Genomic DNA, 15,686 nt, shown 5'->3' on the forward strand with positions numbered 1-15,686 from the left:
GCTGGCAGTCTTGTTACAAAAAGAGATTATTAGAGGGAGCCTACTTTACACTTACAGGCCTATTATGGCTGTAGTTTGTTTAACCCAAACCCTATTGCGCTTATTATGCCCTAAATGTTAGCAAGCTTCATCTGGGTTTCATAAGTGTACACCTTAAAAGCCTGAGCTCCAGGTTAGGGGATTCTTTCTGCAGGAGCTCTCCGATGCCAAAACACATATCCAAATAAGGTTACAAAAAAAAAAGAATATAAACAATGAATGAATGTAACATGCATCATTTTGCATGTCTGTATGTATGTGCTGTTGCTCATCTATGTATGCATGTGTTGTGTGTCATGTGCAGATGGAGACGGAGCCCGTCGTGGCCTCAGAGTCGCTGTTTTCAGTTGGACCATCTGCGCAGGTGGCGTGTCACATCCCGGCCGTCCCCAACGGCTCCGGCACTCAGGCCAAACCTGAGGAGCGCTCTGGAAAACTGACTGCTGAACATCTGGCTGCTATTGAGGACGAAGAACTCCTCGACAAAATGGTACTTAACACCCAAGTTACAATTCTGGATGATTTAGATTCGAAAGCACCACTTTGTAGCGAATACGTCATGTTTGTGTATTAACAATAAATCACTGTGTGTGTGTGTGTGTGTGAGTGTTTTCACACTGCTGTTAGAACTGCAAGAATAAGTAGAGCCATGCCACTTAGGCTTTTTGTGAGGAATGAACTCATTGTTTTCCGTTTGCGTTTTTTTATTTTATTTGTTCCACAGCTCGATGAGTCAAAAGACTTTGAGGAGAGGAAGATGATCCGTGCAGCCATGAGAGACCTTCGTAAGAGAAAGAGAGGTAACAGAACAAAGCAATACAATCTCTTATCCGTTACTTCAACCACATGAATGTTCCAATTATTTGGTCATGACCGCTGCTTTCCTTCAAATCATCAAAGATTGACACACTGCCTCATTATAAACCAGCCTGATTTTTTTTTTTTTTTTTATTATTTACCTAAAATTTCTGTATGATTTCTATCAATTCTGCACTCAGAGACGATGCTGGGATGTACTCAAGAGGAAATAGGTATGGCGGGTTGGTGTGCAGTGTGCATTGATCTTGCCTGCGTATGTCTCTTTGTGTGCACCATCCTGTCATTGTCGGACAACAGTTGATCTTTGTTTGTGGTGGATGATGAAGGTCGTACATGTCGACCGTTGTGTTAACGTGCATGAATCCTGGTTTCACGCTCACCTCAGTGTGCCGCATCGTTGTTCCTGAAACGTCTCCCACACTTAAGAGTATTCTCTGTTTTGCAGTGAGCACCACATGGTTTTCACCAGTCGTCCTGTTGCATTGAGCTGACCGTCCAACCATTTCTCAATCAGTGTCATTGATCATACAGAAGACAGAAAAAAAGATCTAAATAGTCAAAAATAAATCAGAAAAAAAGTTGATAAGGTAACAATATTCTGGACATAGGAGACGATCAGATTGTGTTTGCGCTCTTTGTTCTGTGATGTTTGTGCAGTACATATACCCTGACAGCTTTGGCTTGGCTACCGCCTCCCACCTGTGGGTGTTTGTGTGTTCAGAGGAATTTTATGGTACCGTGGAAAGATCACCTCAAATCCATCTTTGTGGCAGTAAGATGAGGTGCTGTCAGTTTGTTTAGGACCTTTTGTCCTCCTCTTCCTCCTCTTTTTCCACTGACATCATCTCTCCACCTCTCCGTCCCCTCTCTCCTCTCCCCGTCTTCTCCGCCAACCCAGACGAGAGAGAAAAGAAGAGCGAGACCCGTCTGCAGGAGCTCCGGCAGCAGAGAGAAGAGCGAGCACAGAAAGGCCGCGCTGGGGTCGGAGCAGGAGAAGTGGTGATGCGGAAGGTGGAGAAGTCGGCGGATGGCTCCAGCCTCAGCCAAGTCACCAAGACGGACCGCTTCGCTTCATCTGGTAGTTTTATCGCTTCTTTTCCTGTGTATTTCTGAATCTTACACTGAACCTTTCTTTGAATCTTACTTGAACCTGTTTTTAGTCACTCAAGTCAACAAAGAAGTGATTCTTATTTTCCTTTGCAAGACAAAAAAGGCATCTTGGGAGGTAAAAGTAAACAATAAAAGCGGGTGGAAAAACAAGTTGGAAGTAAACTGAAATTCATGAAATGGATATGTACAATATGTTTGTGACTTAAAGTGTGTGTTTGTGGTTTCAGATGATGGGAAAAAATCAACACGCAGCACTGTCTTTGAGGCCAGTTATGTGCAGAAAACAGACAGTGAGTCACTACTTTATTTTGCTCTCTGGATCTCTTACAATGCTTATTACAAGTTTATTACAGTCATATCACCAATGTCATTCGGATGTCTGCGTGTTTGCTTTTTATCTCAGGAGGGACAGTCCAGTCAAAATCATACAGCTACAGCTCTTCCACATCATCGTCCTCCTCTAACACAAGCAAAAAAGTGGGCAGGTAGGTCACCAAGCACGAGTGCAGTTAATACACTAATAAAATCCCTACACGTTCCCAGATTAACTCGCTTTACGTGTCCCTGCCTTAGTGTGTTTGATCGTGAGGATGACTCAGCGTCTCGCGGCGGCAGCGGCGGTTTGGCCGCCATGGAGCGAAGGCAGGCGGAGAAGCGCAAGGAGCTGATGAGGGCTCAGACTCTGCCAAAGACCTCTGCCATGCAGGCCCGCAAAGCCATGATAGAGAAGCTGGAGAAGGAGGGAGGCGGGTAAGGATAAACGGAGAGGTATTACTACCAAAGAAAGAAAAGGAGCAGGTCAAAGCATGTAAATATTAACAAAAACCGGACTTTTCTTTCAGCCCTGGAAATCAGGCGGTCGCCAAGGTAAACAAGGTCCAGCGTTCCACCAGCTTTGGTGTACCTAACGCAAACTCCATCAAGCAGATGCTGCTCGACTGGTGCCGTGCCAAGACCCGCTCGTACGAGGTGAGCCAAGCAGCCACGGCAACCCAGTGTGTGTTTATTGCTCACCTTTTAGTGTTTATCATCTCATCCCATCTTAATCATCAGGTTTATTTTCCTACTTTAAGAATGTTTCCATCACGTATCTATCAATGCCTCCATGACGATTCTGTTTGTCTTCTCCCTCAGCATGTGAATATTCAGAATTTTTCATCCAGCTGGAGTAATGGCATGGCGTTTTGTGCCCTGGTGCACAATTTTTTCCCTGAATCCTTTGACTACGACTCCCTGAGCCCCAGCAACCGCAGGCAAAACTTTGAGGTGGCCTTCAGCAATGCAGAGTGAGTACACACAGAAAAACCTGTTTGTCCCAGTAACAATCCCACTAACCACATCAGTGCTGTTATTGTTGCTACGTTTTGACTGCAAGTGAGAGTGGCAACCGACTTTGTTGGAGAAACCACATCAACTGCAGTGAACCTTTTAATTTTTGTGAAGCTTGCTGGGGAAACCAACAGAAGAAGCTACTTCAGGCTTACCTTTCCACTTAAGCTTTGAGATTAGAAATACAATACTACAATCAAAGCAAACAATCAAAGCAAGTTTTCCCAAACCAACACATCATACAGTTTTTTCACATCCTTCTCTCGTTTCTCTGTAAAAATCCACCTCTAATTTGTATTCAGTGTTGCTCTGTGCCAACGTCGGCTTGAGCCACCTGAAGTACAGAGACGGACCGAAAACCCATGGAAGCTCCTCGACTGATGTCCCAGTGCTAACATTCCCTGTCTCTCCCAGGTGTACCGAACCACCTCAAGGCTTCTACTTTTATTACTCCACCTCTAAACCTCCACTCTCCATCTGTCCTCTACTATGAGTAACTGCTGTGACACCCTCCATCTGCTCTAAACCAGAGACCCATGAGCAAACCCTCCCCAAACAGACGCCAGGTTAAACAAACAAACAACAAGCTCCCCCCTCTTATACTTCTAATCTCTCCCCTCCCTCTCTCGTTCTCATCCCTCTTGCATCACACCGTTCTCACTTGTGATGCCTCCACCCCCCCACCCACATGTATATGTGTGTGTGTGCTCACATGCACCCAGTAGGATAATGTCCATGCTGATGTTGATATTATTCATGCTCTCAACACTGGACTGTCACCCAACCACAGCACCCGTCTTTTCACCTTTTGTGTTGCACTACCTCTCACTACCTCTCACGGGCACATGCAGCAGTTTGCTGTTATCTGGAATCCCAACACACACACACACACACACTGTCACACACACTCCATCCTGTGCACCGGTATGTTTTTAGACTCACCATATGGTTGTGTCTTTTGTGTTGTTGTTGTTGTTGGGTTTTTTTCAGAATCCTTGTTGTTTTTTTCATTGTGTTTTGTGTTTCTGACAGAACTCAGTTGTATTGAAATGGTCAAAAGTTGCACCGAAAAAAAACAACAACAAACAAAAAGACTGAATGAGCATCACCTTACGCTCATTTAACGTTTTGTTTTGTCTCATGTATATGTGTGTGTGTGTGTTTGCCACATACTGTACGTATCATGATGTTCATGAAGCATGTCAACTCATGGATATATTTGTGAACACAGAGAATGTAATGTTATTGTTTCTTTTTGTGTTATTTCTCTCTCTCTCTGTCTTTTCACCCTGAATCTTTTTCGTTTGGCTGCTCACGGCTTGTATCTGTTGTTTCTCCCCTCTCCGTCCTTTCTTTCCCACACTTTGTCCACTTTCTCTCTCTTTCTCTCTCATCTGTATTCCACCCTTCTCCTTCTCTTTTTTGTTCTGCCTTACTTTCCTCACCCCCGTCCCCTCCCTGCTGGGTGCGGGCACAGGAAACTAGTGGACTGTCCCCAGCTGTTGGATGTGGACGACATGGTGAAGATGCGTGAGCCGGATTGGAAGTGTGTGTATACATACCTGCAGGAGTTCTACAGGGGTCTGGTGACGAAGGGCCTGGTTAAAACCAAAAACTCCTCCTAGAGTCGCACCCCACCTAACACTGAACCCATGGTGAGAGAGGGGGCAAATCTATGAAGGAACCTCACTTTGGTTCTGAGGTGTGTGTGTGTGTGTGTGTGTGTGTGTGTGTGTGTGTGTGTGTGAGTGAATAACTGAAAGTTTTAAGCAGCGGTTAGGATTTACATCAAACATGATGGTTCAGAAAACTCCTTTATTGGCCACTTTGGATATTTGATCCTTCATGTTAATCTGAAGTTACCAAGGTCCAAAGTACCAAACATGGTATGCGTGTGTGTTTGTGTGTGTCCATGTGTGCATTTCTGCACAGTCAGACTATGGCCCAGGCAGAGAGCCAGGACCATCTGCTGCTCCACACTTTAAAAGGAACTGCTGTATCACAATGTTTCAAACAGAGAAGTTGAGGAAGCAAAGCAGAGGACGGAAAGGCCGGGTTGCCCGCTGACATTTTATCAAGTGTGAATTTATTAGTGTTTGTGCTTCCTTTGTAATAGTAAAGAACAGGATGAACCCGTGTCTACAGTTCCTTAAATAACGAAACCAAATTTATGTTGTTGACATTTATTTTCTCATCCAAGAGATTTACCTTCGTGCCGTTCCCATTACTCTCCACTTTGTTTGTGTAGGACGTCTCAGAGGGTTTACAGTCTGTGTAGATAGCACGCCGCCCTGTGGTCGCTCCCTGCATTGCTCACACGTGAGGTCTTTGTTCCTAGAAGTGTTGATGGAAACCCCCTGCATTACTGAAGTTTATTTATAGAGAGCTTATAAAGGGATTTTTCCACAGTGCGTGAAAGAAAACCGAGACAAAAAAGGATACAAAAAAATAAAGAAGGGCCTGAGTTTGTCAGTGCTGAAGTGTGTGAGAGTTTGGTTAATGATCTTGAGAAAGCACCTGATCGATGATTTTAATATAAATAATCATGAACATCAGAAGAGACTGTCCTCCTCTCTGGTCCTTGACCATCCTGTCTGTTTGTCCTCTTTCTCACTCTCTTGTGTGCTGTTCCTCAGGACCTACGCCAACTGCATGCCTTTACTGGAAGTGGAGGACATGATGATCATGGGTAACAAACCCGACTCCAAATGCGTCTTCACCTACGTGCAGTCTCTGGTCAACCATCTGCGCAGATACGAGATGTCCATGGGTCGGCCCTGTGACCTCTGACCTGTGCTCAGTGAGTGTGCTGCCTAGACGTGGCGCCAGCCCCTCCCCTTCCCGTCACAGGCCCTGACCCCCTCCAGCTCCATCTTTACCAGATGACCGCCTCCACTCCGACAGGCTGCATCACAGAGTCGCTCATCTCTGATGGACAAGATGGGGATCGTGTGTGTGTGTGTGTGTGTGTGTGTGTGTGTCGTTTTGCTTATTATCTTTGTTAACAGTGGTGATGTGTATTCATTATTTTATTAATACAAAGTCCACCTCTCTCCAGCACGAGAGCGCCAAAGTTTTTATAAGACTACTTTTTTGAAATTTTAAATTGAATTTTTTGTATTTAGCTTTGTACAAGGTCCTTTTTAACATGCAGTAGCCGTGTCACTACGCTCGTGTACTAAAAAACACTTCAAAAGAGAAATATTTGTATTGTATTTCCCCTTTAAACTTATTTATACCTGCATTTTCCCTGCTACATTTTTGTAATTTGCTATCATTGTTGTTGGTAATTCCACAGAAGAGGAACAGTACACCCAACCATATGATGCGGTATTTGATCTTAATTTCGGTACTTTAGAAAAAATTTGGCTGCTTGAAGGATTTCAACTAAGTTATTTCTATTCTCATGTTGCTGTAGACAATGTTCCTATCACTATTTAAAACATTATCATAGAGAGGTTCTTCATTGTTCAGTTGTTTTGAATAATCTCACCTTTCTGAACTCTACAGTGCTACTGAGAACATGTTCGAATTTGTTTTTGAACATCGTAGCCCTCCTACATCACTGTATCATCATACTATTCTAACAGGAAAGATGCTTGCAGTCGAACACATTCTTCATTCAGGCAGAAAGAAAAGAGGAGTGGGTGGGACGTAGTGTCCAGCATTGCTGCCCTCATCCAGCAGCATCACTGACATGCCGCTCTTTTAGAGGGTCTTTATTTATGCGAGTAGATTTTTTTTTAAATATAATATTTTTTATTTTGTTAGTGTGTACATTATGCTTTTAAAGGTTTTGTTTAAAGTGTGTCAATAAGCTCAAGATTTCACCTTGTTTCATGAAACTAATTATGGTCACTTTTTGGACAAGTTGAAGGGCCTGATGAAAGCTGGCTTTCTGTTTTTAAATGTGAGTAATCATGACTGAACAGAACTGCCATTTGTATATTTTACAACATGAAGCTAATGAACATTTTTAAATTAAATTTTTATTACACTTGTAAAATTAAGATTCCTCTGAGAAGATGTTGAAAATCTGATTATTTCAGAGCTGAATGAGCTTGATGAAACTTATTTCTTAAAGCTCTTTTTAAGTAGATTTAGAGAAATTATTTTAGTATTATTCCAACACTGCCAAATGAAAAAAAAAACACCTTCCGCAGAGCAGTGAGTGCTGTAAATAAGAGCTTAAACACATTATAATTTCATGTTTCTGTGCACCACAGTTAAATGTGAATTGAAATTAAACCAATTTGAGAAATGAATGCGTTTGTTTTGATTATTGCTCTTAATTGTCTGATAAAACACTAAGGTTTTCATTTTCAACACAAGATTAAACTTATCGAGTGTTCATGCTTTTATTCATACTCTATGCAACTGCCATCCGCCAAATGTTTATCTCCACTTTGAAGGGAACAGACAACATTAAACGCAGCAAGGACAGACGATTAGATTTGATTCTTTTTTATATATTTTTTTATTTTCCTTCACTTGAATTCTCTTGTGTGCATCAGTTAAACCCACCAGAACATGTAGCATCAGCCTCAGGCCAGACAAAAGTTTTCAGCCTGAGGCTTCATTCGGTTCCACAGTAGGTAGGAACCAATCGACACGCAAGAGGAACTCAAGTGAGGCAAAGATTCTGAAGACAGTTTGCACATGTGGGACCAAAAAACTAAATAAAACATACACACTTCCAGTCTTTGTGTAGAGAGTAAAAAAGCACTCACAAAGCAGCTTGTTGGGTTATTATTGCTGCTAAATTAAGAACAAACAGCAAGAACAATATGTGCAAATTCAGACTGTGGACCGTTCTAAAGGCCTTTTGACAATGCAGAGATGGTGCCCTTGCCCAAAGGCACATCCATGATATGCTGGTCTTAATTTTGAAATTACAAGCATTTCTATCATCGACTACATTAAGGGTTGTGGAGCATCTATCGGGCTTAGTGGTACTATGAGATTCTTACGTTCCACCACTCTGGTGGGTTATAGGTCAGTATGCTTGTCTTCTGCTTTGGGCTCTGAGGAGGCGTTGTCTGTGGCAAGGGAGGCAACTGAGGATTTGTAGGGCGGCTCGTTTTTAAAAGGGCTGTCTTTGGCAGGAGAGAAGCGAAACTCCTCCGGCACCTCGTCCTCGGGTTCAGTCTTCTTGTAGAAGCCCAGCTCGCCCAGCAGCTCGTTGATCTCTAAGCGACCCATGTCAGACAGGGCAATCCGCTGTGGAGGGAAGACACGCATGTTAAATTATAGTTCCAGTTTAAATGTAGCCTACTATGCGGTCACTTCAGTCAGTGACCTGTAACTAATTAATGTAGCTATAAATCATATCTTTGTCTTTATTTCACAAGTGCATAATTTATGGGGGTGGGGGGATCGGTTTTAAATGTGTACCTAAAGCGATTTGTAGGATTTTAGAATGAACTACAACCCCACACTTACAAAGAGGCTGAATGGGCTGAAACGAACACAGTGACTGACTAACATCATACTCTCATTATATTGTACTATAGATGCTATAATCACATTTAAATTGTACTTATCAAGGTTTTAATAGATCGTCAAACAAGTGCAATGCAAATATAAATACGTTACAAAACAAAGACTCACATCCAGCTCCTCATAATAGTGGTTCAGGAGGACAAGCTCAGGGTCGGCCCCAGGAATGTGCTTCATCACCAGGTTATGGCTGAGAGAGTCAAGGACTGGAATACTGAACTTATTGCAGTGTTCAATTTATAAACAGACATATAAGAACAAGTGACAGACAGCAGTGCGCTTGAGCCAAAGGATACTAAAGAGGAATGTCCTGGACCACAAAGGCCTTGACCTGTAGGCAGAAGTGGGGATTAATGTTTTTCACTCAGAGATGGTTTCGGTGACATATCTGTGCTCAGATGAGGTGGAAATCGAGAGGTGAAACGCGAAATGTTTCTCAGTGAGCAAACACTCACTGAGTAACTTACCTCGCTGAGCCTGTTCAACTGTCATCCACCACACGTCTGAGGACACAGAACATCAGATACAGGTTACAAGCAGCTCTCAATACTTTGGAACTGGGATATCACCTGACTTAGTCATTCAAATGTGTCTTAATGCATTTTTATCCTTTTGGAGCTGACTGACATTCTTGAGTTAGTTTTCTTGTGCAAGTCTCTCTGATGTTCTGGTATCATTGCAGCGTCGCTTTGAGGGCCCAGATTTAGATGGGTTTCTGGGATGGTTGCCTTGCCCATTTTTGTAAAAAGAATCTGAGCTGCAGGTATTGAGTAGCAGCAGGTGTGACTAACCCAACAACAGCAACGAATACCATGCTTTTCTCCAGGGATGCTGGCAGGCTGGTGGCTTGGTGACCCCCTGGGGGAACAGTGAACGCTTTCACACAATAAGAGGTGTTGAGTTTCACAAACTTTTGTGCAGGAATCGAACCTCCAGCTTATACGACCTCATTTCACTCTCGGCTCACTTACAGCTGCCCTAAGCCACTGTTACCATAGTACTCGTTATTACATTAAAAAAAATACGTGTATTGTCTATCAAGGTGCGCTTTATTGGGTTGTAGCCTCCACAGCTCCGATTCTCCCGGAAGAATCACTCACGCATGCGCCCATCACGGTAATGTGAGGACCAGAACGCATCTATTTACACATTTAACCAAATCTAACTCAGAAGGTGAACTCCCAGCCTCGGCCCACCGTCACTAAACACAACCAGCCTCCCTCCAGCTCCCGCGTTACTGTACCTCCACTCTCGCTTTCGCCAGCCCGTCCAGTTTCTTCAGATCCACATCGTGAGCCGAGGCGCAGTGAAGTAAGCTGGCCAGCACGATCAGCCACATTGTTGCTGCTGGTTCACGTCGCGGGACCAGAACTCGCACTGCTGCGGGACCGGGACCTGCAGACGGCTGTGGGCAGGTACCGCAACTAAGAGGAGGAGGAGAGGAGAGCTGCTATGTCACGTCCGGACCTCTTGCCACGTCGAGAGGGAGGGAGGGGGAGAGAGGGGGGGAAAGAGTAGGGGAGAGAGAGGGGGAGAGAGAGATCATTGGTTATCTGCGAGATCCCCGTCAAGATACAGTTAATCACATATATTTGATATGCAGTCTATGGTTGATCCTTTGCTATTTGATGTCTACAATAAAAAACAATGAACGATGATGATAACTATCGAAGTAATTAAACATGATAAAAAAAGCAGTCTCTACATGTCGGGATATAATAATGAGACAGTCGAGAGAAACTCTTTAAGATGACCCTTTATTAGTCCCGCAGTGGGGACATTTCAGGATTACAGCAGCAAGAGATAGTAGTAAAATAAGAAACAAGTAATAAGTCAACAGTAAAACAGTAAAAAAAAAAAATCCACAATAACACTATTGTATATACAGACAGAATAAACGAGTATTTAAAAATGTATTTATACTGCCCCAGTTGAATCTTAGGAGTTACCTGTGATGAAAATAAAAACGTGTCATGAAATGTGATCTTTACATGTTGAATGATTTTATCATTAGAAGGCTGGAAGCAGATCAATTCAACATATGTGTTTGGCTTAAAACAAAGGGGGCCTGAGCTGAGTTGAAGTACATTTGTCAAAAACGAAATTGAACTAATAACTGTGACACAGTTTCAATAAAAACGATATTTACAGAGGCAGTGTTTAATGTTGGGCTTCTGGATTGTATTGTAGTATACAGTGTGGACATGTATATCTATTATTTTGCTGATTTTCCAAATGATACTAAACTACAGATGTGAATTTAGTTTGATGAGTTGAGAAAAACTGAAGGGATATAATGAAGAAAGCAACAAAGAATAACCGCACACAACTTCAGGTTATAAGACATACACACACACACACACACACACACACACACACACACACACACACACACACACACACACACACACACACACACACACACTGACCTAAATACTGCACAATCATTGCAGAACAGAAAGACACAGATACTCCTGGTCCACAGTACAATAGGCCCAATGGAAGGAAGATTGTCTTTTTCTCAAACTCAAACTCAAGATCAAGATCAAGAAGTATTTTGCAAAATACTAAAATCTAGTTACTGGGCCAAAATATATTGTTCATTATTACGTACTTTACACTCATATACTCACATATTTCCCATGGCTCCCCGACTATGTTGAGTATGCACAGAAAGTTGTCGCTTTATATGACAGCAGTGTTGTAAAGGCCTTGGGAATTGGGTATTTTTATACATCACCAATATTACAAAATAAAAAACCATAAACCATGGATTGTTTTACGGTCAATGTTACATCATTGTCTAGTCGATAAACTATACGTTATTTTCCATATACGGATACATATATGGGTCAATGGGTACAGATGCCGTAAGTTTTCAACAGATTTTGTAGTATTTCATTTACTTCTGCGTATCTCAGGTAGTTTCAGGCAACCATCTTCACCTTTAAATACTGCACTGCACAGCCTTTCCCAACTCGCTTTGGCCTTAAAGGGCACACACACACACACACACACACACACACACACACACACACACACACACACACACACACACACACACACACACACATTTTGGCTCTTTAATTATATCAAGGCCACAGGCATTTAAAAGGTCATGGAGCCTGATGAGGTACCCTCAGGAGTTTCCACAGCAACATCTTATATTTGGCTCAGCGTAAAGGTGTTTTGGCTTCCCAGAAATAGATTTTATATCTAAGACAAAGTGTTCGGCAAAGTTAAGTTGCATAGTTGCAGTTGCCCTATTTGTCTGCATCCAATTTGTAAAAGACAGCAACATGATTGAGATTATTGAGGTCAAACACTTTCATAACAACCACATTTTTAATTTTTATTGCCCAGATTAACGGACAGATACCAGCTGAACATGACTGAATGTTTGTTATTCTAACTGTCACCTGATTTGTCTTTGTACATATTTGTTTGTGCATGTTCTCGTGTATATTGTCATGAAGTGAATCATTTCATAATCATTTCATAATAATACAAATAATAAATGACCAATAACCTTGGTGACCTTTTTAGTAGCTTACTATAAACAGTGTCAACAGTGTATTTTCTAGATATATTCAAACAGGGTGCCTTAATCAGAATCATAACTAAAGTATATAGTTATTAATAATATATCTGTTCACTCTGAGTAACAGTAATTGCTCGTTCCCAATATTGTTTTGATTTTTTACGTACACTCCATTTAATTTCAGGGGACATTTTAATGTTATTACACGTTAATTTGTTTGTATTTATTGCACTTTTTACTAAACTATATTTACTTGACAGATAACTAGTTACTTTGCAGATTAAGAAACATTTCTTCTCTCAATTTCTCTAAACTGTTTGACGTTCAGAGAGGTACAAGTATTACTGTTTGATCCATTATTTTACCAGAAACAAAGAGTAAAGTATAAAAAAGATGAAAACCTATTTATACAGCGGAGTAGGGCCGACTTCTTCAGCCACAGGAGACTTTGTCAAATCCCAAAGTAAATCCTGCTATTTGAGTCAGAATCGGACAGACATATGATATCAGTATCGGTGCATCTCAAACAAAAATGTGTTATGTTACAAATGTTTCACATTAACATCATGGAAAAGATATAGTATGAATGAAAATGTATTTGCATCATGATAGTTTATTATCAGCTAAAATGAACACTGCAATAAAAGCAAGAGGGACACTGTGTTAACATGTAGTTTATAGAGGATGAAGGTGCATTAGCTTATACCAGTGGTTCTCAAACTTTTCCTGTCACGCCCCACTTTGGAGCAACAAAATTGTGACAAAATGGTCCAACTTTTTGAGAATAAAGAACATTGAAATCCCGTTCAAGTAAACCAGATTGCTCCATCAGACAACAACTAATAACATGTGCAATCACTTTGTTAGAACAATGCAAATAAAGTTCTATCTGTAAAAAATAACTAATATTTGGTAAAAAAAAAAAATGACCACAAGGTAGTCGGTTCGCTCCCTGTTCTCCCCATAGTTTGCATGTTGAAGTGTCCTTGAGCAAGACAGTGAAGCCCCAGTGCTACACTGCTCCTTAATTACTAAGGATAGGTCAAATGTAGAGAATAATTTCCACACGGTGGGATTAATAAAGGCACAAAAAATGAAGGCACAACACATTTAAAAAAAGTTTTTTTAAATTTTATTTCCCACCTGTAATACCTCCGCGCCCCACAGTTTGAGAACCACTGGCCTATACAGAGCTCAAATCAGAACCACTTATTTGCCAGGTATGTTTCACATACAAGGAATCTGTCTTGGCTGATGGTGCATACATTAGACACAAAACAACAATCAACACAGTGCAAGAAATAGAAACTTATTAAATTTACAATAAAATATTAAATAAAGTGCACAGACAAACAGATAACAATACTATAAACATGTGTACTGTCAGGTGTACGTAACAGTCAGGACACCTGACCTTTGGTTTTTGAGAAAGATCTCTTTAAAAAGAAGGTTTTATTAAAGTGATGACTTAAAAGCATGTGCTCATTTGATGAGGACAGGGTTCAGTGGTGTAAAGGTAAAGGTTAACTTGCAACGTGCAACTATCTTTTACCCAACATGATGCTCTGGCTCTCAGATGTAAAGAGGGGGTGCTGCATCACATCTTGTATCTATCAACAAAAAATACTCTCAGCTGCGGGTTTTTCTGATAAAGTGCCACATACAAAGGGACAATTTAAAGATGAAGCCAAGAAGCAGGTGCTTCCATTTAACCTTTAAAGCCCCAAGGCATTTTTTAGGATTTAGCTCGAAATAGCATACCCAAACTAAAAAGGGTGTATCTCTGCAACCACAAGGGCTATTTGAATAATTTTGGTGTTATAATAAAGGCAACCCTTGTGAGCTTTTGGTCAGATGTGTAAATATTAGTATATATGTTGCTGGCTAAGAGTAAATAAAGATTGAAACACAGAACAAATAGAAGTTCCAGGTCCGCCTATAGAAAAAAGCACTTTCAGGATGATTATCTCCTTGAAATGATGCTTCACTAAGCCCTGAAGCTCTCCCAAATCAAAGCACAATATGTGAACAGTCTCTCCGCACTGTTTTCACTTGAAAAAGTGAAGCAGAACAAAGTCAGATTGGGTAAAGTACAGAGAGAATTCAGGCGAGGTTTCCAAAATTTGCATTTCGGCACATTTGCGCATATTTTCGCGCATCTGTGACATTTGAATTTTTTCATGTAGCAAACCTTATATTTCACTTTCATATGACTTATGGTGTTAAATAAACTTGTATCAGTGTGGATTTACTGGGGGAAATGCATTTTTTCAACAACAAAAACAAAAATTCAAAATGTGCTGACTCAGCGATTTATGTTGCTGTGTTCTTTGGTTCGTATCTCGGTGATGCTTTGCAGCAGAGGGATTTGGTGAATAGATTTAGAATCTGTGTGGAATTGTCTTGCTTTTAGCTATTTGTCTTTTTCTGATAGCACCAAGCTACGGGCTGCTAGTTCCGGAAACATGCAGAGTGGGCTGACTCGTGACAAAATTATAACTATTTTATTTTAATAATTATTTTAGTTGGTGTTTGAGTTGTGTTGAAATGGCTGACTAATTATTGTAGCTCATGTTCTCTTGTTTAATTTGATGTGTAGCATCAATATATTTGTTCATGATTATTGTAATGTTTTACACAGTTTAATTAAAAATTTAAAAAAGGACCTATATAGGTCCATTCGGGGCTTAAATGAGAAGCTGCTGCTCGGCATGAAGCCGCACTTCTCCGTACCAACCACTAGGCGACAGTAGGGCTTCATCATAGACTTTGACGACATAGAACGGCCACGCAAATCCACACTATAGTTAACTAAACCAATTTGGCACGCGCCCATACGTACGGCGGACGGCCTGTCGGGGGTTACGTAAACCAGTGTGGAGTCGGTGCACGAGCGTGTGTCACGCAGAGAGAAGATCCATCCGCTCAGCTCGCGAGGGGAAGTCACGTTCGCGTAATTGCCTCGATATCCCCTGTCTACCTGCTTTAGCTCTGTGAGCTCCACAGCCGGACGATCACGGTAATCATCAACCGAGCACCGCTGGCAGGCAGGAGCTGCTCGTTTACGGAAGCGCGCGCTCACTCACTCTCTCTCTCTCTCTCTCTCTCTCTATCTCTCGTGCCGTCCCGTACGATTTATTTCATTTGAAGGGCACGGGGGAAGGGACAGGACTCGCAGGCGTGCGCGTACCGTGGCAGCCCGTGTCTTTAAACGCAGGAGGGACGTTAGTGTTGGTGAGATGTAGCCTGGCTGAAGCATCGCTTCAAACACACCTGTCATCCCCCCGCGTAGGAAGGAAGGGATGCCGATGGTTTCATCTGGGGGGCGACTGGAAGGGAAAGTTCAGCC

The 15,686-nt window shown here is 41.8% G+C and overlaps 2 protein-coding genes across 2 annotated transcripts in view; one reads left to right on the forward strand and one right to left on the reverse strand.

Annotated features, from left to right (window-relative positions):
* Positions 1–7,562, forward strand: part of smtnb (smoothelin b) — a gene marked incomplete at its 5' end in the record, with an annotated part of 44,196 nt that extends 36,634 nt beyond the window's left edge. Inside the window, 10 exons of the mRNA XM_079222527.1 lie at positions 344–529; positions 764–839; positions 1,038–1,079; positions 1,757–1,936; positions 2,196–2,258; positions 2,372–2,453; positions 2,542–2,718; positions 2,811–2,937; positions 3,103–3,254; positions 5,934–7,562. Of these exons, the coding sequence (XP_079078653.1) occupies positions 344–529; positions 764–839; positions 1,038–1,079; positions 1,757–1,936; positions 2,196–2,258; positions 2,372–2,453; positions 2,542–2,718; positions 2,811–2,937; positions 3,103–3,254; positions 5,934–6,087 (1,239 nt within the window). The 3' untranslated portion in view covers positions 6,088–7,562. The remainder of the gene's footprint in view (positions 1–343; positions 530–763; positions 840–1,037; positions 1,080–1,756; positions 1,937–2,195; positions 2,259–2,371; positions 2,454–2,541; positions 2,719–2,810; positions 2,938–3,102; positions 3,255–5,933) is intronic.
* A 138-nt stretch (positions 7,563–7,700) lies between these two features.
* On the reverse strand, positions 7,701–10,189 carry selenom (selenoprotein M). Its single transcript, XM_079222546.1, has 5 exons — positions 10,040–10,189; positions 9,264–9,299; positions 9,093–9,127; positions 8,908–8,986; positions 7,701–8,517 (listed from the first exon to the last, which is right to left on the reverse strand). The coding sequence occupies exons 1-5, from the start codon at positions 10,133–10,135 to the stop codon at positions 8,287–8,289; spliced, it is 477 nt and encodes a 158-aa protein (XP_079078672.1). The 5' UTR covers positions 10,136–10,189; the 3' UTR covers positions 7,701–8,286.
* Positions 10,190–15,686: the final 5,497 nt, after the last annotated feature.

Source organism: Taurulus bubalis (genome assembly GCF_910589615.1).
Source record: "Taurulus bubalis genome assembly, chromosome: 8".
NCBI classification, from domain to species: Eukaryota; Metazoa; Chordata; class Actinopteri; order Perciformes; family Cottidae; genus Taurulus; species Taurulus bubalis.